General features: G+C 42.8%; 1 protein-coding gene across 1 annotated transcript; it reads left to right on the top strand.

Moving 5' to 3' along the window:
* On the top strand, positions 1-24,903 carry LOC139386250 (cullin-3). Its single transcript, XM_071131743.1, has 16 exons — positions 1-948; positions 2,976-3,173; positions 10,951-11,064; positions 11,555-11,715; positions 12,611-12,725; positions 12,907-13,135; positions 13,564-13,709; positions 13,969-14,145; positions 14,704-14,874; positions 16,393-16,500; positions 17,470-17,594; positions 17,738-17,834; positions 18,128-18,262; positions 18,551-18,737; positions 21,559-21,704; positions 21,842-24,903. The coding sequence occupies exons 1-16, from the start codon at positions 886-888 to the stop codon at positions 21,971-21,973; spliced, it is 2,304 nt and encodes a 767-aa protein (XP_070987844.1). The 5' UTR covers positions 1-885; the 3' UTR covers positions 21,974-24,903.
* The last annotated feature ends 1,954 nt before the right edge of the window (positions 24,904-26,857 follow it).

Genomic DNA, 26,857 nt, shown 5'->3' with positions numbered 1-26,857 from the left:
ACACTCGGAGTGGCACACTCTGGAATCGGAGTAGATAGCCAGAGTGAATTTACGACGCGCCCATATATTTACCTCATAATAATGGCTGACTGTAGTTAAAATCTCATGTAAGGTGATCAACAGTTTTAGAACTAAGCTTGCCATCTTTATATCTGGATAGAACTCTGGTGTGATATAGTCTGCATTTGACTAATGATATATATTGAGAGGGTGGTGGTACACGGCTACTCCACGAAGGCCAAATTATGTCCGATGCAGACATCCAAGGGCAGAGCCCAAATCATTTATAGTAAGCCGGGATGGAGGTGTTGGTACGCTATAAAAACAATTAATCATTTGCATTTGTGAAATATGAATATATGAATATGAAATAGCCTACCTAATATTTTTACCTATTTGATAAGACTATCATATAAATTCATTCTGTAGCTCAGCATTTTAGAAATGGATGAAGGGCAGTCCCAATTTGAGACCCAAAACTAGCTTAATACGAAGGGGGGAAAAGTAGGTACTAAGTCGGTTTGGATGAAAGCGTCTGCTATAAATGGCCTAGCTATGTTATAGTATAATTACGTGTTTGGCAAAGCCCTTTGGAATTTATTGACCAACACATTTAATTAATCAGAAAAGTACAACATCCAGCCCAATACCCTTAGTCTCGCGTGAGTTGCCGCGTGTGAGCTCTGCGCAGTGAGAACTGTAGCTAGGCAGTCCGCCATTGCTGTGTGGGGAGATCTACGTTAGAGCAACATTGACATTTGGTTGTCAACAACCAATTACGGACCAGCGAGGAAGGTCTAGTGGAAGCTGTTCCACAACTATACTTCCCTGTACCTAACCAGATCACATTTTCATGTAAATACAGAACACACAGACGAAGTAACCATGTCCAATCTGAGCAAAGGCGGCACCAAAAAGGACACCAAGATGAGAATACGAGCCTTTCCTGTAAGTACACACCGCTGATAGGACCTGTCCCTGCCAGCAGGCGGTGACTGGACCGCCGAGGGTCGAGTAACTAGCTAGCTTGGGAGTGCAGTTTGCAAGGCCGGTCTTTCAGTAAACAAAGTAACGTTAGCTAGCTGCCCCCTACTAGAGGTTATGGATAGCTGCTTGCTAGCTCATATACTGTTAGCTACCTACCAACTCTTAGCTAGCTAGTAAGGTTACTGTTGAATTATTAATTAACATTAGCTAGATAACGTTAATGTACACACTTTATCCGGAGGAAGAAAAAAATATTGCTAGCTATCTAACTTTAGCTAGTTAACATTAAGTAAATATTTGGCGTCGTAGCTTTGTTTGTGGCCTCTGTTTGTTTGTTGTATTTAGTCCATTCAGAAACTGGTGGGTCGGAGAGTATTGTTGTGTAACGTTATTTTGCATGACATGGTTTGCTGAATCACGTTTTTGTTACATGCCAATTAAACATTGATACCCCAATTAACTTTAACTGCTAGATAACTTTTCTAACATTTATCTAACATTTTGCATCGACTGTAATAGCCAGTTTGTTACTTTCTGTCAAGTAGCTAGTCTAAGATTCATTGGGAAACCGTTTGCTGATAAGTTAATGGACGAAAGCTATTGGATTAAATCAGTAGATCAGTAATCATGTCTTTTTAAAGGAAAACTACATTTTTTCCCTCCCCACTTTTGTGATTATGATCATGTCTCATCGTCAGCCTGCAGGCACCTGGCCTGCCACAAGGAGTCGCTAGAGTGCGGTGAGCCAAGTAAAGTCCCGCCCGACCAAACCCTCCCGTAACCCGGACGACGCTGGCTCAATTGTGCACTGCCCTATCAGACTCCTGGTCACGGCCGGTAATGACACAGCCTGGGATCGAACTGTAGTAACGCCACAACACTGTAATGCAGTGCCTTAGACCGCTGCGCCACTCGGGAGGCCCAGTATTCAGTTCTGATGGATGTGCCTCCACTGAATCCTCAATGATCCCCTAGCTCTCAGCAGTTGCCGTCGCCCACGGTTGGCTCTGTGAACTACAATTCTGACGCTGTGTTTTAAAGTTTAAAAACGTAAATAATCACCGCTTGCGAAAAGGTTTTCGAAACATATGCCCCTTATTTCTCGCTGATATGAAATATCTTTTAAATCAAAAAAGCAGATTTGCACAGATCCATACATGTGCATCCAGTTGATGGACTACACTTCAACCCCATTGTGTCGGGATGTGGATGGTGCCATATCCAAACACCTTGTTATGCATCTTTCGGCCAGCCTCACTTTGGAGAGCCTCCAGGTTTAACAGGCCATGGTTGAGCGTGACAACCAAAGGGGACAATGGATTTATATCAAGCTGTGAATATGGCATGTTTAGCTGAGTGTGATGGTTGGCTGCAGTGCCATTTACTGTCTGTCCAGTTAAAAGGAGAAGTTAGGGGAATGGGAAATGTTACGAGACACAGTTAGAGGTGGTCGTGAGCAATATGATATGGAAAATATGAAACGCTTTCATTCATGTTATGGTCTGTATGAAACCTTATTGGGAATATTATCATGATATTGCAGTACAATTTTTTATTTCTTTTTGTTCATCACAAGGAACACAAATTGGGGCACACCTACTCGGTTTCCCTTAAAGTGATTTGTTTTATATACGTTTACATAAGGTCAAAAGTCGGAATATAAATCATGTATTTTCTGGAGAAGCGGTTCTTTTCTCAATGTTACACTCAAACTGTTAGATATTGCATCATAGGTACAGGCTACTCTTTAAATCAGTAGGGATTTTTGGGTTGCGGAAGTGCAGCAAGTGTAGACTTGTTTCTCTCACCTAAATAAGTAAGCTAGCCTAGCAGGAGACTGATAGACATTGTGTGCATAGCCACAATTTTTATCAAGCTGCTTTGTTCCAGTTCTCCCTCAAACTAGGGAGCCAACGATCCCTGAAACTTTGACCTGTCAGTCCGTTTCTCTGTTCTCCTCTCACTCTTACTTCCTTTGTCCGCTGCAGATGACGATGGACGAAAAGTATGTCAACAACATCTGGGACCTTCTGAAGAATGCCATCCAGGAGATCCAGAGGAAGAACAACAGCGGGCTGAGCTTTGAGGAGCTCTACAGGAATGCCTACACCATGGTGCTGCACAAACACGGCGAGAAGCTCTACACGGGCCTCCGGGAGGTGGTCACCGAGCACCTCATCAACAAAGTAAGGCCAATGAACTAGAGTTCGACCGATTCATCTGAATGGCCGATTAATTAGGGCCAATTTCAAGTTTTCATAACAATCGGAAATCGGTATTTTTGGAAACCGATTTTGCAGATAAAAAAACAAAAATGAATAATACTTTTTTTACTACACCTTTATTTAATCTTTATTTAACTAGGCAAGTCAGTTAAGAACACATTCTTATTTTCAATGATGGCCTAGGAACGGTGGGTTAACTGCCTTGTTCAGGGGCAGAACGACAGATTTTCACCTTGTCAGCTCGGGGGATCCAATTAACTAGTCCAACGCAATAACGACCTGCCTCACTCTCGTTGCACTCCACATGGAGGCTGCCTGTTACGCAGTATGCAGTAAGCCAAGGTAAACTTATCTTATAAAAAACAATCAATCATAATCACTAGTTAACTACACATGGTTGATGATATTATCTAGCGTGTCCTGCGTTGCATATAATCTGACTGAGCATACAAGTATCTAAGTATCTGACTGAGCGGTGGTAGGCAGAAGCAGGCGCGTAAACATTCATTCAAACAGCACTTTCGTGCGTTTTGCCAGCAGCTATTCGTTGTGCGTCAAGCATTGTGCTGTTTATCAACTGCCGAGATGAGGCTGGTGTAACCGAAGTGAAATGGATTAGCGCTAATAGCGTTTTAAACGTCACTCGCTCTGAGCCTGTGGTTGTTTCCCTTGCTCTGCATGGGTAACGCTGCTTCGAGGGTGGCTGTTGTCGTTGTGTTCCTGGTTCGAGCCCAGGGAGGAGTGAGGAGAGGGACGGAAGCTATACTGTTACACTGGCAATACTAAAGTGCCTATAAGAACATCCAATAGTCAAAGGTTAATGAAATACAAATGGAATAGAGGGAAATAGTCCTATAATTCCAATAATAACTACAACCTAAAACTTCTTACCTGGGATTATTGAAGACTCGTGTTAAAAGGAACCACCAGCTTTCATATGTTCTCATGTTCTGAGCAAGGAACTGAAACGTTAGCTTTCTTACATAGCACATATTGCACTTTTACTTCTCCAGCACTTTGTTTTTGCATTATTTAAACCAAATTGAACATGTTTCATTATTTATTTGAGGCTAAATTGAATTTATTGATGTATTATATTAAGTTAAAATAAGTGTTCATTCAGTATTGTTGTAATTGTCATTATTATAAATAAATAAAATAATAAAATTGGCCGATTAATCGGTATCGGCTTGTCTGGTCCTCCAATAATCGGTATCAGTATTGGCATTGAAAAATCATAATCGGTCGACCTCTACAATGAACGCATGGTGGTAGATTAATGTGTTCATCCCAGCGCAGGACAGGATGTTGATTCAGTACTGGGTGCTGCTTCCCATGCGAGGGGAAAACGTTTAAAAACATTTTGCAACAGACAATGAAAAAAAGTTTATTGGACGAGTCCAGGTAGTCCCTCCCTGTTTCAACCAGTTTTCTTTCTTTTGGTGCCTCATGAACACGACCTGGGTCTGGATTAACGTCCCCTTTGCTGGATTTGTGCGGGTATGTGGTAATAATAACCCTTATAAAATCACTGGCAGGTCTTTAGCGTATTTTCCGTCAGTACATTTGCAGGATCTCTGGAGTCTGAGAATAGTCACTGAGCTTAACCACAAGAGGTTACTCAGCTTGACCACAAAATCCTTTTAATTGTTGAAAAGCAAGGAAACAAATCTTGTGAAATCCTGTCACATGAATCCAGGTCATATTAAATTAAAGGCTGATTTGGCCTGTTCAGTGTTGGGCCTGTTTGGTATGCTGACAGCATGATGAAATGGAGCGCTCAGTAAACCTTTTACAGTGGAAAAGCTCCAGGGATCTGTTTGACTATGGCTGGATGCCGCGGACTTGCAGAACATGAGTTGCTCCCGTTCATTCATCAGCCTTGTATTTAGTAGTTGGAAATGAAATTAGAAAAGTTAGCCCAATTCCTCTATCAGAAGGCCCAGCTCCACTAGGGCCCATAGGCATCTGACTGGAGATTTGAAGGCCCTCTTTCAGTAATAGCACACACACAGTCCTGATCTTTGACCAGCTCGGCTGATTGAAAAAGCCTCCTGTTTCATAGAGGATTTGTATTTTTGGTTTTGTTCTGTCCAGTCGTGTAGGTACTAGAAAGCAGATCAATCTGCCTTTTGGTACTTTAAATCAGTGATTGTGATAGCCTTTATTTTATTTTTGTGTACTTTTTACCCCTTATTCGTGATATCCAATTGGCAGTTACTGTCTTGTCCCATCGCTGCAACTTCTGTACGGAATCGGGAGAGGCGAAGCTCCTCTAACCCGGACGACGCAGGGCCAATTGTGCGCCGCCTCATGGGTCTTCTGGTTGCGACACATCCTGGGATCGAACCCAGGTCTGTCGTGATGCCTCAAACACTGCGATGCAGTGCCTTAGACCACTGCGTCACAAAGGCAATAGCCTTTGAGGATAGTTTGTGTATCACATGATCCCTATAACATTCCTGTTTAAACCACATAGGCCAACATATTCTACTGAATGAGAAGCAGCATCAGATTATCTCGAAGCCGTGAAGCTATAGCATCTGCAAACTATTTTGGAAACAATGATATTACTGGGCCAACGAAATATCTATGCAGGGCTAGGGCTGTGACGGTCATGATATTTTGTCAGCCGGGTGATTGTCATTCAAATAACTGCCAGTCTCATTGTAATTGATTCAAAAAGTAAATCCACTGATGCAGACCTTTTGGAACATCTACATTTTAAAAAAAGTCTAAAATCCATTTAATATAGCCTACAAATTATTTTAGGCATGTCTAAAGAAACATTTATGATATGAAGAAGATGTAGCCTATTTCAGAAGAACGAATAGCATATTCTGAGTCGTCCTTATGTTAGGCCCTGATTTGGCTATGGGCTACACTAGTTCATTTAGCGTGCAAGATTTGCTTATAATTCCTGTGGCATTATTTTATAGTAAGAACAATACAATTGAAAATAACTGAATAAAATGTAAAGGTTATTTTTCATCAAACGATTTGAGGGAGTGAGCATATGCGTCTATTCTGTGTTGAGCAGTTAACGAAGAAACAGGTCCTCCTATATGCTTAATTTATAGATTTTTATGCAACTTTACTTGTGATGCAAACGTTAGGCTATATGTTTTGATTTCTAATACATTCTAAGGCTTCATGGTGTGACAAAGGATGAGTTGAAAAAAGTTGCATGAAAGGGAAGCTCTCTTTTCTTGTGCAGGCTGCAAACACTTCATCAGTCTCTCGTTCACAATTTGACAAGCACTTGATAATATACTCATGCATTATTCTAAATTGAATCCGGTCTTTACAAATAGCCTACTAATATACAGTACCAGTCAAAAGTTTGGACACCTCCTTCAAGGGTTTCTTTATTTGTACTATGTTCTACATTGTAGAATAATAGTGAACATATCAAAACTATGAAATAACACATATGGAAACATGTAGTAACCAAAAAAGTGTTGAACAAATCTAAATATTTGTTATAATTGAGATTCTTCAAAGTTGCCACCCTTTGCCTTGATGACAGCTTTGTACACTCTTGGCATTCTCTCAACCAGCTTCATGAGGTAGTCGCCAGTGTGGAATTATACAAAAAAATAGACATCATCCATAGCCTGCATTCGAATGGAGGTTATGTGCAGTTACGTTTTTAATATGCCAGGTAGGCTACACTGTTTGTAAAGCGGATTAATGTGCTTCATTTTTACGAATTATGCAATAAATATTGCAGCACAGGAAAGGTAGGATCCACTTGTATTAAATAGTGGAAAGTTAACTCTGTTTTCATGTGCGTTTGCGCAATGACTGGGCTTATAAGAACACGTTTCACTAAGCTCTGTAGGCTATGGGCTCTCCAACCATGTTTCAGGGGTCTTGGGCCTATAGGCTATGTTTGGAGTTATTTGTCCACTTCAGTTGTGATACTAACATTAGCAAAAACATATAGGCCAATTGGCGCTGTTGTTCTCACGCAATTGCATAGCCTATAGAAATGTTGCGCAACAGGAACACTTTTATTCCATGCATCAACCACCTATGAGGAGCTGGCTCTCCCTGCGCAACAGGTGATCCTATTCCGCTCAAACTGAATGACAGGGCTCTCATGAAGTGTTTAATATGATTTTTGATTGCATTTGCATTGATGTCAGAGTGATTAGAGGGACAATAGTGTGTTGAGTTAGAATGTTTGGTAGGCTACTAATGACATTCATAGGCATCAGATGACCGCTAACATGACTGCCAGTGTGGCTGTAATACGGTCACCATAACAGCCCTATGTAGGGCGGCATGCCTACCTTTTGAGATGACCAATCATCGCTGTGGATGTCAATATTTCAGCATTGGCCTTAAAAAAAACACCACCCAATTGGCATCTCAGAATTAGAACTAATTACCTCCCGTTGACATTCTGTTCCTGTCCCCCACATTTTCAATTAGAGAAATAGGGTAAATTCAATTGAATTCAATCACTTTTTGACAGCATTCCTTTTGATTTAAACAACCTTTTCATACATTTTTGCCCATGAAAGAAGGGGTCATAAAATAACTTTTTGGACCTAAATGCCAAAAAATCCAGGAGATAATGGTGCTCAAAGTTGACCCTTTTTGTTCATGTCTGTTGCGTGCCCAAATACTGCGCAATGAGGAAGTTTATTGCAGCTGGGGTAAAAAAATAATACACAACCAAAGTATTCAGGCCTCTTGACTTTTTACACATTTAGTTGAGTCACAGCCTTATTCTAAAAGTGTTTTAATTGTGTTACACACAATACCCCGTAATAACAATAGCAAAAACAGGTTTTTAGAAATGTTGGCAAATGTATAAATAAATTGAAACATGACATTTACATAAGTATTCAGACCCTTTACTCAGTATTTTGTTGAAGCACCTTTGGCAGCGATTACAGCCTCGTATGATGCTACAAGCTTGGCACACCTGTATTTGGGAAGTTTCTCCATTCTTCTCTGCAGATCCTCTTAAGCTCTGTCAGGATGGATGGGGAGCATCGCTGCAGAGCGCTGCAGGTTTTCATCAAGGATCTCTCAGTTCTTTGCTCTGTTCATCTTTCCCTTAATCCTGACTCGTCTCACAGTCCCCGCCGCTGAAAAACATCCCCACAGCATGATTCTGCCACCACCATACTTCACCGTAGGAATGGTTCCAGGATTCCTCCAGATGTGACGCTTGGCATTCAGGCCAAATTGTTCAATCTTGTTTTCATCAGATCAGAGAATCTTGTTTCTTATTCTCTGAGAAGTGCCTCCAAGCGGGCTGTCATGTGCCTTTTGCTGATGAGTGTCTTCCGTCTGGCCACTCTACCATAAAGGCCTGATTTGGTGGAATGCTGCAGAGATGGTTGTCCTTGTGGAAGGGTCTCCCATCTCTAAAGAGGAACTCTGGGGCTCTGTCAGAGTGACCATCGGGTTCTTGGTCACCTCCCTGACCAAGGCCCTTCTCCCCCGATTGCTGTTTGTCCGGGAGGCCAGCTCTATGAAGAATCTTGGTGGTTCTAAACTTCTTCCGTTTAAGAATGACGGAGGCCACTGTGTTCTTGGGGACCTTAAATGCTGCAGACATTTTTTGGTACTCTTTCCCAGATCTGTGTCACGACACAATCCTGTCTCGTAAGCTCTATGGACAATTCCCTTAACTTCATGGCTTGGTTTGTGCTCTGACATTCACTGTCAACTGTAGGACCTTATATGGACAGGAGTGTGCCTTTCCACATCATGTCCAATCATTGAATTTACCACAGGCGTACTTCAGTGAAGTTGTAGAAACATCTCAAGGATGATCAATAGAAACAGGATGTACCTGAGCTCAATTTTTTTTGTAAAATTCTGGAAGGTTTTTTGTATTTTTTATTTTACCCCTTTTTCTACCCAATTTTGTGGTATCCAATTGGTAGTTACAGTCTTGTCCCATCGCAGCAACTCTCGTACGGCCTCGGGAGAGGGGAAGGTCGAGAGCCGTGCGTCCTCCGAAACACAACCAGCCAATCCGCACTGTTTCTAGACACAATTCCTGCTTAATAACCCGGAAGCCAGCTGCACCAATGTGTCGGAGGAAACACCGTACACCTGGCGACCGTGTCAGCGTGCACTGTGCCCGGCCACCACAAGAGTCGCTAGAGTATGATGGGACAATGTGGCGCCGGAGGTGAGGGCTGCCGTCTTATCAGATCATAACCAACCATGCTATATTGTTTTTTTGCGTTGTTTCTAACTTGTTTTGTACATAATGTTGCTGCAATCGTCTCTTATGACCAAAAAGAGCTTCTGGACATCAGAACTGCGATTTCTCACCTCAAACTGGACAAAGAGTTCTTCTTCAATGAGTCGAATGTGAGGGATATACTACTACAGACACCCAACCTGGCCCAGATCCCCGTGATTCGCTGAAGAAGGAAACTGAGGTTTCACGGAAAAAGATCAGGGTGCCTTGCGAGGATCAGGCGACGAGTGGCCGATCTGCCCTTGCCTCCCGTACTGCTAGCTAATGTTCAATCGCTGGAAAATAAATGGGACAATCTGAAAGCATGTACAGTTGAAGTCGGAAGTTTACATACACTTGGAGTCATTAAAACTAGTTTTTCAACCACTCCACAAATGTCTTGTTAACAAACAGTAGTTTTGGCTATTCGGTTATGACATCTACACTGTGCATGACACAAGTAATTTTTTCAACAATTGTTTAGACAGATTATTTAACTTATAACTGTACAATTCCAGTAGGTCAGAAGTTGGAAGTATGCTTGCACTAGTATGCATACACTAAGTTCACTGCCTTTTTAAACAGCTTGGAAAATTCCAGAAAATTATGTAATGGCTTTAGAAGCTTCTGATAGGCTTCTTATGTAAATAAGGTATGCCAAAAATTCTAAAAACCTGTTTTCGCATTTGTTATTACGGGGTATTGTGTGTAGATTGATGAGCACATTTTATTTAATCCATTTTAGAATAAGACTGTAACGTAACTAAATATGGAAAATAGGAAGGGGTCTGAATAATTTCTGAATATACTGTACATTTCTCCCAGAAGTTATAAAATTGTTTGACAACCCAGTTTGTAAGCTTTTAAATTATCAGTCTCAACCGTTTATCTTTTCCAGTGATGAAAACATGGATGTCTCATGGTATGGTGCGGTATGAAAAATGGGTCAACTTCACTTGATGTTTTGGCATTCGGGTCCAAAAGTCACCACCTGATCACTTCTACAATTGTTTAAGGTTTTTGTTTAAATCAGAAGGGGTGCTGTCAAAAATGTATTGATTTCAACTGAATTTACCCAATATTAACACAGTTGTGCAAATCAAAGTAGGTGGCATTGATGGATTGGGCTTTTTGTGTTTTGAACATGTTTTCGAAAGTCTTACATTTGGATGATGGTGTTTTAGGCTGCTAGACATAAGTATAACAGATTCATCAGTGGGTGATTTATAGTGAGCTGAGAGGAGTTCACTTCCCATTGAGATAGTGTGTGTGAGTCAGTGTGCTGGGCTCTGTTTCACTAAATAGATGATGATGGCGTCTCTGCCTGGAGTTGATGAGCACAGTGTCCTTTAGAGTCCCATACAGAGAGTGACGGAAACACTCAAGAGAGAGGAGCTTGTGGTGGGAGAGGCTCACAGACAGAGCTTGTGTCATGCAGATAAATCGAGATGGGTGTGGTGTGTGTGTGTGTAGTATCAAACAAATGCCTCTCTGCCTGACTGTGCTGCTGCTTCCCCACAGGTACGGGAAGATGTCCTCAACTCACTAAACAATAACTTCCTCCAAACACTGAACCAAGCCTGGAACGACCACCAGACGGCCATGGTTATGATCAGAGACATCCTCATGTACATGGTGAGTGGCACCACCAGCTACCAGAGTCATGTATTTAGAGAGTTGGGACAACTTTTAGGATGTCGTTTTCATTCTAGACATAGTTACATAGCGTTATTTTAATCCAGTCAGCAGATACGTTTTCAAGATACAACACTAAGTAAAAATGTAAAACTGATGCTATGTTTTGCATCATATGATGTGTTCTGCATCATCACACTTTTAGAAAACATAACTGCTGACATGCATAATTTGTGCTGATCAGACTTGCACACTTCTTAGTTATTAGGATTTGACTGTATTTCTCAATGCAGTGTCGTCTTGTAATCATCCCTTGGACTGGCAATGCATTGCTGCCTGGCTGCAGGTCTCAAACGCGCTCCGGGGTGAAGTTTCCCTTAAGTACAGATCAGCTTCCCAATCCTAACCATAACCGTTAGTGGGGTAAATGCAAAACTTACCTAAGATCAACCTTGACTGACAAAACCCCTCTCTTATTCTTGTTTCCCAGGACCGGGTGTACGTGCAGCAGAACAACGTGGAGAATGTCTACAACCTGGGCCTGATCATCTTCAGAGACCAGGTGGTGCGCTACGGCTGCATCCGAGACCACCTCCGACAGACCCTCCTGGACATGATCGCACGAGAGAGGAAGGGCGAGGTGGTGGACAGGTATATGACCCCCATCTATACACAGGCCCCTTTCGACTTTAAAAAAAAAATACACAAACTCCTAGCTTTGTTGAAGAAATTACTGGATAAGTGGAATCACTACAAATGACTGGAAAAGTGAAAGCCATGCGGTGGAATGCTTGTGTTCATCTGTCCAGTCATGTCTAAGCATTGACTGTTTCGAGGGAGGGAGGAAGGACGCACTTTGAAGGAATTCGAACAGAGCCACAGTTTCTGAGCTCAAGGATGCAGTGTTTCTCCCGATAAAGAAAACCACAACCCTAATCCATGATTATTTCATTGTGCTCTTGGTTATATTTAAAAAGTATCTGATAGTCTTTGAGCTGACCCAGACCTAAATGGCACCCTATACACTGAGTGTACAAAACGTTATGAACACCTTCCTAATATTGAGTTGCATCCCCTTCTGCCCTCAGAACAGCCTCAATTTGTCGGACCATGTACTCTACAACGCGTTGAAAGCGTTCCACAGGAATGTTGACCCCAATGCTTCCCACAGTTGTTAAGTTGGCTGGATGTCCTTTGGGTGGTGGACCATTCCTGATACACCCGGGAAACTGTTGTGTGAAAAACCCAGCAGCGTTGCAGTTCAAACTCTGAATGGCACACAAACACAAACCATTTCTCTCAAGGCTTAAAAATCCTTCTTTAACCTCCCCTTCATCTACACTGATTGAAGTGGATTTAACAAGTGACATACGCGATCATAGCTTTCACTCGGATTCACCTGGTCAGTCTATAACACGGTCAGAGCAGGTGTTCCTAATGTTTTCTACATTCAGTGCACTACTTTTGACCAAGGTCCATAATAGAATGCAATTTGGGACTCAACTGTACTTGACACACACTCTCTCTCTCTCTCTCTCTCTCTCAGGGGAGCGATCAGAAATGCATGCCAGATGTTAATGATCTTAGGCCTTGAAGGAAGGTCGGTTTACGAAGAGGACTTTGAGGCCCCGTTTTTAGAAATGTCTGCAGAGTTCTTCCAGGTTTGTAAGAATCCCCCACCCACCCATGTATTCACACATTTCATTCGCATCAATTCCAAATGTGTCATGCACGTTGACTTGAGGTGATACGTTGTTGGCCTACTATCATGTTATATACATAATGTGTATGCCCTCTCAATCTCCCAAGGTGCTCCTAACCCCGTGTTTGTTTGCCCTCCAGATGGAAAGTCAAAAGTTTTTGGCAGAGAACAGCGCGAGCGTGTACATAAAGAAAGTGGAGGCGCGGATAAACGAGGAGATCGAGCGCGTACTGCACTGCCTGGACAAGACGACGGAGGAGCCCATCGTCAAGGTGGTGGAGCGGGAGCTCATCTCCAAGCACATGAAGACCATTGTGGAAATGGAGAACTCGGGCCTCGTCCACATGCTCAAGAATGGAAAGACAGAGGGTCAGTGTGCCACGCTACTACTATTACTACTCCAGTCCCAGCTATGGGCTTTGTCCCAAATGGCACCTTATTCCCTATGCATTAAACTACTTTTGATGGGGACGATTAGGCTCTGGTCAAAAGTATTCACTAGGGTGACATTTGGGACACATATTGTTTTCATTCTTTTTTCAATGAAAGGGCTATTTCACCCCGATGTTAAAGTTTGTCAGACGTTTGTGTACCTTTTGCAGAGTTATAGAGGTATTTTGCAGAGTAATAGAGTAATGTACACTGTGTGAATGTATGTTGTTATCGTGTGCATACTTGGTACCACATCAATGTCAGCTGTTCAATATTTATTGTGAAATATATTCTGTGTAGTGGGTGGTCTTTGGATACTAATGTGTTTGTACTGATGTTGTGCGTGTGTGTGTGCGTGAACACAGACCTGGCGTGTATGTATAAGCTCTTTAGCAGAGTGCCAAACGGACTGAAGACAATGTGTGAGTGCATGAGCTCCTACCTCCGCGAGCAGGGCAAGGCGCTGGTGTCAGAGGAGGGCGAGGGCAAAAACCCTGTAGATTACATCCAGGTAACTCACACAGGAAGTGACATCATTGACACGGGGAAGGGGGGGGGGGTCCACTAAAGATGACTCTCTGGCTACGTTCCCATCAAAGATTTAACAATAGTGAAAACTCCAGCGAATGATTTTAAATCTACAACAGGGATGCAATTTCTGTAACTCTCCATATTGACACTAGATGGCAGCGTACACAAGAGCATGTAGTAAGTGCCACTGCTTTCCAATAATAATGTCACATTTTCTTCCTCCGTTTTGTTATCTGCAGGGTCTGTTGGATCTGAAGTCACGTTTCGATCGCTTCCTCCAAGAGTCATTCAACAACGACCGGCTCTTCAAGCAGACCATCGCAGGGGACTTTGAATACTTCCTCAACCTCAACTCGCGCTCTCCCGAGTACCTCTCCTTGTTCATCGACGACAAGCTGAAGAAAGGCGTAAAAGGAGTGGGTGGTTTTCTGATGTAATGGGGGAGGAACGTCCTCCCCTCAGGGCACACAGGCTGCTTCCCTAATGACACCATATTCTCTATATTGTGCACTACTTTTAACCAGAGTCCGATGGCACCATATTCACTATGTAGTGCCCTACTTTTGACCAGGGCCCAGCACCCTGTCATTGTTCCTGAACAACAGCCCAAAAGAATGAAAGCTTGACCTCATCACTCATTTGGAATTATATAAAGTTAGACACACATATCATACCTCCAAGACATGCTAACGGGAGGTTTGTATTTTTAGGGGGGTATGATTTTAGTGTGTCTAACTTTCTGGCTCGTTCAGGATTATCTGTAATCATGGTAGCATCCAAATAATGTAGAAGTGTTTGGAAACATGTTCTATGCTGGAGTACAGAGCCAAAACAACAACAAATGCCACTGTCCCAATACTTTTGGAGCTCACTGTATAAGGAGTTCAATATTTGATTAAATGAGTGCTTGAAATGTAATCATTTAAAGTGTGTGCTTGTGTAACGCTCACTTTCCTCTCGTCCTGTGTGTGTAGTTGACGGAGCAGGAGGTGGAGTCGATCCTGGACAAGGCCATGGTGCTCTTCAGGTTCATGCAGGAGAAGGATGTGTTTGAGCGGTACTACAAACAGCACCTGGCCAGGAGGCTGCTCACCAATAAGAGCGTCTCCGACGACTCGGAGAAGAACATGATCTCTAAGCTCAAGGTGAAGAGACTAAGGAAGAGCAGTAGCTATATATCTTAAGATCTTCCATCCATTAATACATTTGTAGCGGTATTTATTAGAGAGGGGTAAAGAAAGATTTTGTTCGGGCGCCAAGCAGGTATTAACCATGCCGAAAGGAAAAGAGTAGAATAGAGAGAGTACCACTACCAGACCCACACACATCAGCAGAAGAGACTGCCTAGAGTGTAGCCTGTTTACCAGATAGCCAGTGGAGAGAAAAGAGAATACACACCATATAACACCCACATCACAGCACAGGGGTAACCCCAACAAGAATACCTCATACAATAATACTAATACTAATAATGGCAGAGCAATTCAACAGCAACTTCATACAAGAACGAACCCAGTCATCAACATAGGATTTGCTATAATCTGTATTATTTTCTAGTGGATGAGTGCAGAGGGTATGAATGTGGGGGGTGTTCATTGACACAACAAAGGCCTTAAAAATGTCCACAGTCTTCTCGGCCACATGTCATTAGTACACCTCAATACAGTTCACATAACAATACACAACTTGCAAGCAACCTCCCTTTTAACTAGAATGTCCAAATACTTCTGGCAGGGCAAGAATAGTCCAGCTCTAATGAACTTCAATGGGAAGTGCATTGGAAAAATAGAGAGTCTGTTGCAGGGTAAAGCACTGGAACGATAGAGGGAAGAGAAAAAGAGAAAGAGAACAAGAGAGATCTTAGCTGTGGTCTTCGGGCGTGCAGGTTTACTGTCTGACTGTCCGATGGTTTGTTGGTTTGTATGTTAAAGCTTCGCAACAATGTTGCTACTAATCCATGCGATCCATAACGGGCGCGGTCCCAAACGAAAACAACCACGACCTAGAGCGATTACAACGATGATTGAGTTAAACACTCTATAAACTACACACGCTGAAAACAAACAAAACTTCTGCAGCACAGCACAGCACACACAATCAAACTGTCGCGCCACCAAAGAGCCCCTCCACAAAGAGCTGAATGAGCCCTCTTTATTTCCTCCTTCCTTACTGCCCATGCTCTCTTAAAGTGGCAGTGCACGGTGAAGGCTCCGTGCAGATTTCGCCACACATTCATCAACTATTTTTTTTTCATTTTTTTTTTCAGATATATTGTAGCACCTTCAATACCTAATACCTAAGTGCGACCTTGTGTTCAAATACTATTTCAAATCTTTCATATACTTTGAGCGTTTGCTTTAGCCTGTTTGGGGTGCCATGTAGGCGGGGTTTGCACTTTTGGTGCTTTTTGATTTGGTTCAATTGCAACAGGCAACCTCAAGCTAGCAAAGCTAAAGTATTTTAAATCATTTTTAATTGTATTTTGATCCCAGGTCTGGTACAATACATTTTTAACTTGAACTGCACAGAGACTGTGTTGAACCTCAGCTCAGCTGAGTGCAGAGTCGGTGTGAAAGAAACGGATAGCGCGAGTGAAGTGTTGTTTAATAGATCTGTCTCATCCTGTATCTTTCTCACTCTCTTTCTCTGGTTCCCCTGGCCAGACGGAGTGCGGTTGCCAGTTCACCTCCAAACTAGAAGGCATGTTCCGGGACATGAGCATCTCAAACACAACCATGGATGAGTTCCGCCAACATCTACAGTCAACGGCGGTGAGACACCCACTCCCAGAACCAGTCCAGTGTTGGTTCTGGGGAACATGGAGCTCGCCAGCTTGTAGTCCTAAAAAAACGGAAATTAGTTACTTCTGGTTCGTTCAGCCATTTCTATGGAGAAATAATAGGCTTAGTAGATATATGTTTTGTTCTATGATATAATATTAGTCCATTAACATTACCTTTATGAATTATTTTTATTATTTTACCCCCTTTTCTCCCCAATTACATGGTATCCAATTGTTAGTAGTTTTATCTTGTCTCATCGCTACAACTCCAGTACGGGCTCGGGAGAGACAAAGGTCGAAAGCCATGCGCCCTCCGAAACACAACCCAACAACGCCACACTGCTTCTTAGCACAGCGCGCATCCAACCCGGAAGCCAGCCGCACCAATGTGTCGGAGGAAACGCCGTGCACCTGGTGACCTGGTTAGCGTGCACTGCGCCCGGCCCGCCACAGGAGTCGCTAGTGCGCAATGAGACAAGGATATCCCTACCAACCCTAACCCGGACGACGCTAGGCCAATTGTGTGTCGCCCCATGGACCTCCCGGTCGCGGCCGGCTGCGACAGAGCCTGGGCTCGAACCCAGAGTCTCTGGTGGCACAGCTAGCACTGACCTTTATGAATTATGAAGCCTTATGTGCTTTTTTATTTATTACATAAATGCTTAAACATTCATAAAATGTGACGTTAGCTGATGATTAGCTCATAGAACAAAACGTATAATTTCTAAGCCTGTGTTTACCACAGACCTTATTTTTGGCTTTTATCAAAAAAACCCTACAACAACTCCATTCATTTTCCCACAGGCTTTGAACCATGGCGGAGTCGGTGCCTATAAAAAGACGCCATTACTATTGCTCTCTATTTAACCTAGCAATTAGCTCTCTCAAAAGCGAAGAGCACATCTTGTGAAGCTTTTGATACCTCAGTGGAAGACGTAGATCTAACTTTCATCCCCAGGTGTCGTTGGGCGGAGTTGATCTCACAGTGAGGGTCTTGACGACAGGTTACTGGCCAACGCAGTCCGCCACGCCCAAATGTAATATCCCCCCTTCTCCTCGACATGCATTTGAAGTCTTTAGAAGGTTCGTCTCTCATTTACTTTGCATAGCAGAGGCCATATATTCTCTGCTGCAGGTTGTGGAAGTGGGGCGCTGTCCATTTGTTTGTCTGTGTTTATCTTTAACGCTGTGGTGTGTGACTGTCCCCTCTGGCTCTGCGGCCATAGGTTTTATCTGGCCAAGCACAGCGGCAGGCAGCTTACGTTACAGCATCACATGGGCTCTGCAGACCTCAACGCCACCTTCTACGGCCCAATCAAAAAGGTATGCAGGGGACAGCCTTTGCCTGGCTGACAGACTGATGCATGCACACACACACTGGTAATGTCAACATCAGGCCTTGATAACAGCAGGTGCATCAAGGCTGTACTTGCCTTTTTGGGATGGGATGAACAGGGATGTGTGGGGGGTGGGGTTAAACTAATATTTCACACATTTGTGTATGTATAAGCATGACATAGTCAGTGATTGAACAGAGGCTACATTGATGATTCCTCCTTTGTGACTGAGTTACCTGAAGGTGGCCGGTGGTGACCTCTCATTTCCTCTCCCCCCAGGAGGACGGCTCAGAGGTGGGGGTGGGCGGCGCCCAGGTAACAGGCTCCAACACCAGGAAGCACATACTGCAGGTGTCCACCTTCCAGATGACAATACTAATGCTCTTCAACAACCGGGAGAAGTCCATGTTTGAGGTACAGCCGCTAATTGAATGCGTAGAACATCACTGAATAAAGTCAAGTTTATAAGGGGGGGATGTATTTGGGCAATGTGATGTCTTTATTATATGTGCATGATGTTGATATTTGTGGTCTGGCAATTTCTTTCCCCGAGAGGATAAAATTATATTGAATTGAAAAAGTTACACTTGTTTCTCTATAAACAGAATGTATTATTTGGTTTCAGTATAATGCAGTCATGGATCCCTCTGCTTCATATCCCTCTCTCCTCTTTGTCCCTATCGCTCGCTCACTGCTGTGTAGGAGATCCAGCAGGAGACAGACATCCCGGAGAGGGAGCTGGTGCGTGCGCTGCAGTCACTGGCCTGCGGGAAGCCCACCCAACGCGTCCTCACCAAGGAGCCCAAGTCCAAGGAGATCGAGAACGGCCACATGTTCACCGTTAATGACCAGTTCACCTCCAAGCTGCATCGCGTCAAGATCCAGACAGGTAACAACCATATAGACCATTCTTGTGGAACACAGATTCAAAGATCTAAGCCATACATAACCGAAATGGCACAAAAACAACCAAGATTTATTTTGTTTCAACCTTGCTTTCACATTGCGCTGTGACTTTGAACTGTATGCACAGTGCATTCAGGAAGTTTAAACCCCTCGACTTTTTCCACATTTCATTCTAAAATGAATTAAATTAAGTGTTTTCCTCATCAATCTTCACACAATACCCCGTAATGACAAAGCAAAAACAGGTTTGGATTTTTTGCAAATTTAAAATAATAAACAAAAAAACGTATTTAGATAAGTATTCAAACCCTTTGCTATGAGACTCAAAATTGAGCTCAGGTGAATCCTGTTTCCATTGGTCATCCTTGAGATGTTTCTACAACTTGATTGGAGTCTACCTGTGGGAAATTCAATTGATTGGAAATTATTTGGTAAGGCACACACCTGTCTATATAAGGTCCAACAGTTGATAGTGCATGTCAGAGTAAAAACCAAGCCGTGAGGTCGAAGGAATTGTCTGTAGAGCTCCGAGACAAGATTGTGTCGAGGCACAGAACATTTTTGCAGCATTAAAGGTCTGCAAGAACACAGTGGTGTCCATCATTCTTAAATGAAAGAAGTTTAGAACAGCCAAGATTCTTCCTAGAGCTGGGTAACCGGCCAAACTGAACAATCGGGAGAGAAGGTTAGGGAGGTGACCAAGAACTCGATGCCCACTCTGACAGAGACCCAGAGTTACTTTGTGGAGATGGTTGTCCTTATGGAAGGTTCTCCCATCTCTGCAGCTCTCCACCAATCAGGCCTTTTATGGTAGAGTGGGCAGACGGAAGCCACTCCTCAGTAAAAGGCTTGGAGTTTGCCAAAAGGCACCTAAAAGGACCCAGACCATGAGAAACAAGATTATCTGGTCTGATGAAACCAAGATTGAACTGAATGCCAGGCGTCACATCTGGAGGAAACCTGGCACCATTCCTACGGTGAAGCGTGGTGGCAGCATCCTGCTGTGGGGACGTTTTTCAGCTGCAGGGACTGGGAGACTAGTCAGGGTTGAGGGAAAGATGAACGGAGCAAAGATCCTTGATGAAAACCTGCTCCAGAGCGCTCAGGATCTCAGATTGGGGCAAAAGTTCACCTTCCGACAGGAGTGGCTTTGGGACAAGTCTCTGAATGTCCTCGTGGCCCAGCCAGAGCCCGGACTTGAACCCGATCGAACATCTCTGGAAAGACCTGAAAATAGCTGTGCAGCTACGCTCCCCATCCAACCTGACAGAGCTTGAGATCAGCAGAGAAGAATGGCAGAAACTCCCCAAATACAGGTGTGCCAAACTTGTAGCATCATACCCAAGAAGACTCAAGGCTGTAATCACTGCCAAAGGTGCTTCAACAAAGTATGTAAATTTGATATTGTTTTTTTATTTTGATACGTTTAATTTTTTTTATATACATTTAAAATATTATGTATTATGGGGTATTGTGTGTAGATTGAGTGGACACCATTTAAAAAAAAAAACTAATTTAGAAAAAGGCTGTAACATGACAAAATGTGGAAAAAGTAAAGGGGTCTGAATACTTTCCCGAATGCTTTGTATACCAACCTTCAAAGGGTCATTCTACCCACAGAACTATAATGAGTTTATATGATTCTACCTCTGATACACTACATGACTAAAAGTATGTGGACACCTGCTCGTCGAACATCTCATTCCAAAATCATGGGCATTAATATGGAGTTGGGTCCCCCTTTTGTTGCTATAACAGGCTTTCCACTAGATATTGGAACATTGCTGTGGAGACATGTTTGCATTCAGCCACGAGCATTAGTGAGGTCAGGCACTGATGTTGGGGGATTAGGCCTGGCTCGCAGTTGGCATTCCAATTCATCCCAAAGGTATTCGATGGGGTTGAGGTCCGAGCTCTGTGCAGGCCAGTCAAGTTCTTCTACACTGATCTTGACAAACCATTTCTATATGGACCTCGCTTTGTGCACGGGGCATTGTCATGATGAAACGGGAAACATTATTCCTCCTCCGCCAAACTTTACAGTTGGCACTATGCATTCATTGAGGTAGCGTTCTCATGGCGTCCGTCAGACTGCCAGATGGTGAAGCGTGATTCATTACTCTAGAGAACGAGTTTCCACTGCTCCAGAGTCCAATAGCGGTGAGCTTTACACCACTCCAGCTGACGCTTGGCATTGCGCATGGTGATTTTAGGATGGTGTGCGGCTGCTTGACCATGGAAACCCATTTCATGAAGCTCCCGACAAACAGTTATTGTGCTGACGTTGCTTCCAGAGGCAGTTTGGAACTCAGTAGTGAGTGTTGCATCCAGGATAGACTACTTTTATGTGCTTCAGCACTCGCCGGTCCCGTTCTGTGAGCTTGTGTGGTCTACCACTTCGCGTCTGAGTCGTTGTTGCTCCTAGACGTTTCCAATTTACAATAAGAGCACTTACAGTTTACCCGGGGTAGTTCTAGCAGGGCAGAAATTTGAATTGACTTGTTGGAAAGGTGGCATTCTATGACAGTGCCAAGTTGAAAGTCACTAAGCTCTTCAGTAAGGTCATTCTGAGGCCAATGTTTGTCTATGAAGATTGCATGGCTCTGTGCTCCATTTTGTACACCTGTCAGCAACAGGTATGGCTGAAATAGCTGAATCCACTCATTTGAAGGGGAGTCCACATACTTTTGTATAGTGTAGTGGAAAAACCCCACTGACCTGTGTAGCTTGTATTATATATTCTTGTGCATGTAGCCGTCATGTGGTTCCCAGCTGAAACAGGTTTTCCTTTTGTTGGCCACTAGTCGCCGCTAAGCAAGGAGAGTCGGACCCGGAGAGGAAGGAGACGCGGCAGAAAGTGGACGACGACAGGAAGCACGAGATTGAGGCGGCCATCGTCCGCATCATGAAGTCTAGAAAGAAGATGCAGCATAACGTACTAGTAGCAGAGGTGAGTGGAATACAGTGTATGAAGATTGAGGTGTTTCGGGTACACCTGGTTGTACCTGTTAGTATTTAATTAACGTCAGTAATTAGATGTGAGATCCGGTTCTGATTTGTGTCTCTGTGTTTGTATCGTCTCTCTAGGTCACCCAGCAGCTGCGATCGCGATTCCTCCCCAGTCCTGTAGTCATCAAGAAGCGCATTGAAGGACTCATTGAGCGGGAATATTTGGCGCGGACACCAGAGGATCGCAAAGTGTACACTTATGTAGCATAAAGGCCTGAATTCCATGAAACCTGACACAAAAAGAAACAATACCTTTTTTTCTGGGACGGGTTATGCGTATGAATTTGAAAGTTTGTCTCATACTGGGAAACACTGGGAAGCTTACTTTTCTTCCATTGAAAAAAAAAATGTGCAGTTAAAAAGACAGTTTTTCTTCATATCTTTTAGATTTCTTCTGCAGAGAAGAGCTAAATGGAGGGATTGGATCTCGCTTTGTTACAGTTTCATGTTCCTAATGTGGCCTTGGGAAGAATTGGGGGGAGAGTGTGAATGCATCGAGTGTACTGCATTCAAACCCAATATAACAAAAGGAAAAGAAAACGAGCATAAAAAATTATACAAAACATATACCAAGCAAATGTGGGTTGGCTACACGAAGACCAAGAAAATTTGACATTTCTCACGTTTTTTAAATGTTGATGTAAATGTATTATGTTTGTTTTTTTGTGGCATCATGCTGGTTGTACAGGTTGTTAGACACTATTGGCCTTTTTTTCCGTCTAGGGTTTTAATCAGAGAAGAGGAAGACATGGATGTAGTGGCTGGTTTGCAGAAAACAGGAGCAGTTGCTTTGATAGCATGTTTTGTCTTATGGAGTGGTGGGAGAAGTCACATGCTCTATTCAAGGTGTTTTTTTTTTTCTGTTTTTTTTTTCTTCAATGGGGCCTATTGTAAAATTGGATCATCAGCCCAGAAAATATTTATCCTTGGAATTGTAGGTTCCTCCCTATGCAGATCACAAGGGGGAAGTACATTTTTTTTCTTTACTGCATTTCAATTGGAACCAATTTAGCACCATGTTTTAATGTGTATAAATTGTAAAATAATTATTGTACTCACTAAAGTGGACTGTACAGGGCCTAGTTTATCCTATTAAATGTAGAAAAAGAAAATGTACATCGAAGGGAATTTTGCCTCCCTGTTTTACGACTCTGTGCCTTGTGTATTCCTCTACGAGAGCAGAGAGAAAGCCACAGTAAATTGTACGGTGAAATACAGTTTCTGCGCCTCTGACCATAATTAAAGTGTAATGCATAGAGGGAACCACAGTCAAACTGTTAAGCATCTAAGAAGAGGAACTCAAAATAACTATTTGGATTGCTTTCAAACAGTGGTAGCCAACTTTGAGTCACTGCATTTGCTTTAGAACAATGTTTCTTGCGGAATCACCTTCAAGTGTATTTTATTTCTCAGTGTGCAATGAAATTGTTTAAGGCTACAGCAGGCCACTTTACATGGGTTCAATGGATGAATATGCATCTCACTAATACAGCTGCTATGACAATTTAATGTTGATTATTAGAAAATAACATGTGAAAGGTGATTAGTCTCCAATGTTCCAGAATGTCTACCACAGAACTAAAACCACTGTTCTATGAATGTGACAACGACTTGTCCTTAAGGGGGGCACAGTATAAGGGTTGTTGTGCTCCTTAACAGAAATGTGATTCAGGTTCCATGACACAAGTGGTATTATCTCCTTTGCCCCTTAGTGTAGTTACCCTGTCTGGACTCTTTTTTTAAATTTATTTTACCTTTATTTAACTGGAACAAATTCTTATTTTCATTGTCGATCTTTTAACCTTTCGGTTACTAGTCCAACGCACCATTATGACGGGGAGACGACTGCCATTTACTCATTTAGTTTGAGTAGACAACCCTCTCTCACATTTTTCATGTCTCCTGCACGTCTTTATTCATGTGTTTGAGTATACACGACTCTTCTACTTATCCGTAACATTTTTTTACAGCCTCCCTAAATCTGACATTCTACTCCCTCATAAAACATGTCTTAACGGTACCAGTGCAGCTGATGACGTCAGTGTCCCAACTAGAAGGATGTTCTTGAAAAAACAGACTTCGTTAACAGACTGACTGAACTGTGCCAATTATTGGATCCGGTCCAAACACTTTAAAAGACACACCCTCGTCCACTTACCCTCGCCTTATGCCTTAGGGGGATTCCCCGTCGCCATATTGGAGGGTGGGCCAAATGATTAGCCAAGTAAGGGAAGTTTGCAACTTCAGGCACTCAGTCCTCGTTTTTAGTCGGCTTTGTATAAATACTGTTATGAAACAGGCAGGGGGCAGGTCTCAAACCATCGACCTTCTAGCCCGCAATCGACTGTGCCGCAAAAGCATACTCATGCGGCAGAGTCGATCCATGCTTCTAAACCCAGGGTCGTTACACTATGATCACTCCGGGGCCTGAAAAACAACATCAATGGAATAGTCAACATACAAGCGTAAGTAAAAACGAGTGCAAATAAATGAGAAATTGTGCTACTCATGCACATGACGGTACAAACACGTCTCGTAAAAAGTAAATGTGTTTTGTTTGGTTATCTTTTGGAAATTGTAGAAATGAAACATGTTCCTTCTTCAGAAGTTAGTTAGCTAATGAATATGTTAGCTATCATACAGTAGGCGTATATTAATAATTATATTGAATATAAGTAGACATGCAATCATAATTTACTGTTGGTCATCTACAGCACACACAAGCTCCTCTTTTCAGTTCGCTGCAGCTAGCGACTGGAACGAGCTGCAACAAACACTCAAACTGGACAGTTTTTATCTCACTGTTCATTCAAAGACTTACTTTTACTGACAGTTGTGGCTGCTTTGTATGATGTATTGTTGTCTCTACCTTCTTGACATTTGTGCTGTTGACTTTGGCCAATACTGTTTGTACCATGTGTTGCTACCACGTTTATGTTGTCTTAGCTCTCTCTTTACGAAGTGTTGTCTCTCTTGTTGTGATGTGTTTTGTCCTATATTTGTTTTTTAAATTTAATCCCAGCCTCCGTTCCCGCAAGAGGCCTTTTGGTAGGCCGTCCATTGAGTCCAAAATAAGAATTTGTTTAATTTAAGAACTGACTTGCCTCGTTAAATAAAGTTACCGTTGGTTGAAAACACAATCGTTGCGGGATGAATGAGTGACAAATTTTAAAAATAATTCTGCCTCCCTCGCCCATTGTCCTGCAAGTGCATACTCGTCATCAGACGTGTCCACTTAAATTGAGGACTCGATTTATGTCCGGTGGCATTCTCGAACAGTTGATGAAAATGTGGATTCTAGGAGCTGAGACTGCCGAGTAAGTTTCTTCTAAACTAACGAATTTACTACAGTAATACTATATATATATATATATATATATATATATATATATATATATATATAAAATAATAGTAGTAGTACTACTAGCGAGCTAGTATCTTGTCTCCAAGTGGTAACCTTACTGGCAATATGTGAGTCATGACTATTTTCGCTGTGTGCAATATAAGTACCCCCGGCTCGATCTACTTCAGTGTTTTCTATCAACGTTTCAGAAATTGTGACTGGTTAACGTTAATTTTAAAACGAGTCTCAAAAAATTAAGCGGTTGGGAATCACTAGCTAGCTAACTAGTGCTTGCCGAACAGTTTTGCATGCAACAGGCAATGGGAATTGAATGGTCCCGTTCCTGGTCTAAATTAGTTAGGTAGCTACATTTTACACGTCTGAGTAATCTCATTAGGTCAGTTTACAAGTAAAATGGCACGCTAGCATATTCTAATGTGGTTCACTAACCTTAGCTAGCTAACGTTAGCAAAAAAACAACAACTGTTGGCTTGATTGTTGCTGGTTAACTCATTAACGTTCGCTAGCTACCAGTTAGGCGTTTTCTAACCCGCCACAGCCGTTGTCATAGTAAGTAAAATGCACGTTTCCACTACTAGATGGCACTGCTAGCCTAGGAACATACAGAGAAGGAACGGCCAGATTCGTTATAATAGCCCGGAAGTAAAGCTACACAGTGCCCAATTTTGAAATTGAATATAGGGAGTAGGGTGGAAAACATCGCATTAAAACACGATTTAAATGTACTTTTCGGGAAGAGTTCTAATCACCATTCATGTAATACATTAAGTATATACATCAGACGGTATTGGAGAGCTAGTTAATAGGTTTTTCCACGGGTATATTATTTTCCCATTTCAAACTTATCAAACATTTTTTTTTTCACCCAGGTAGGCAAGTTCGGGAGAGAAGGTCAGGGAGGTGACCAAGAACTCGATGACCACTCTGACAGAGACCCAGAGTTCCTTTGTGGAGATGGTTGTCCTTGTGGAAGGTTCTCCCATCTCTGCAGCACTCCACCAATCAGGCCTTTTATAGTAGAGTGGGCAGACGGAAGCCACTCCTCAGTAAAAGGCTTGGATTTTGCCAAAAGGCACCTAAAAGGACCCAGACCATGAGAAACAAGATTATCTGGTCTGATGAAACCAAGATTGAACTGAATGCCAGGCGTCACATCTGGAGGAAACCTGGCACCATTCCTACGGTGAAACATGGTGGCAGCATCCTGCTGTGGGGATGTTTTTCAGCTGCAGGGACTGGGAGACTAGTCAGGGTTGAGGGAAAGATGAACGGAGCAAAGATCCTTGATGAAAACCTGCTCCAGAGCGCTCAGGATCTCAGATTGGGGCAAAAGTTCACCTTCCAACAGGACAACGACCGTAAGCACACAGCCATGACGATGCAGGCTTTGGGACAAGTCTCTGAATGTCCTCGTGGCCCAGCCAGAGCCCAGACTTGAACCTGATCGAACATCTCTGGAGAGACCTGAAAATAGCTGTGCAGCTACGCTCCCCATCCAACCTGACAGAGCTTGAGATCAGCAGAGAAGAATGGCAGAAACTCCCCAAATACAGGTGTGCCAAACTTGTAGCATCATACCCAAGAAGACTCGAGGCTGTAATCACTGCCAAAGGTGCTTCAACAAAGTATGTACATTTGATATAGTTTTTTTATTTTGATACGTTTTAAAAAATGTGTATATATTTAAAATATATGTATAATGGGGTATTGTGTGTAGATTGAGTGGACAC

The sequence above is a fragment of the Oncorhynchus clarkii genome, chromosome 27 (assembly GCF_045791955.1).
Source record: "Oncorhynchus clarkii lewisi isolate Uvic-CL-2024 chromosome 27, UVic_Ocla_1.0, whole genome shotgun sequence".
Lineage (NCBI taxonomy): Eukaryota > Metazoa > Chordata > Actinopteri > Salmoniformes > Salmonidae > Oncorhynchus > Oncorhynchus clarkii.
The sequence above is the reverse complement of the archived record's forward strand: the minus strand, read 5'-3'. Positions and strand labels throughout refer to the sequence as shown.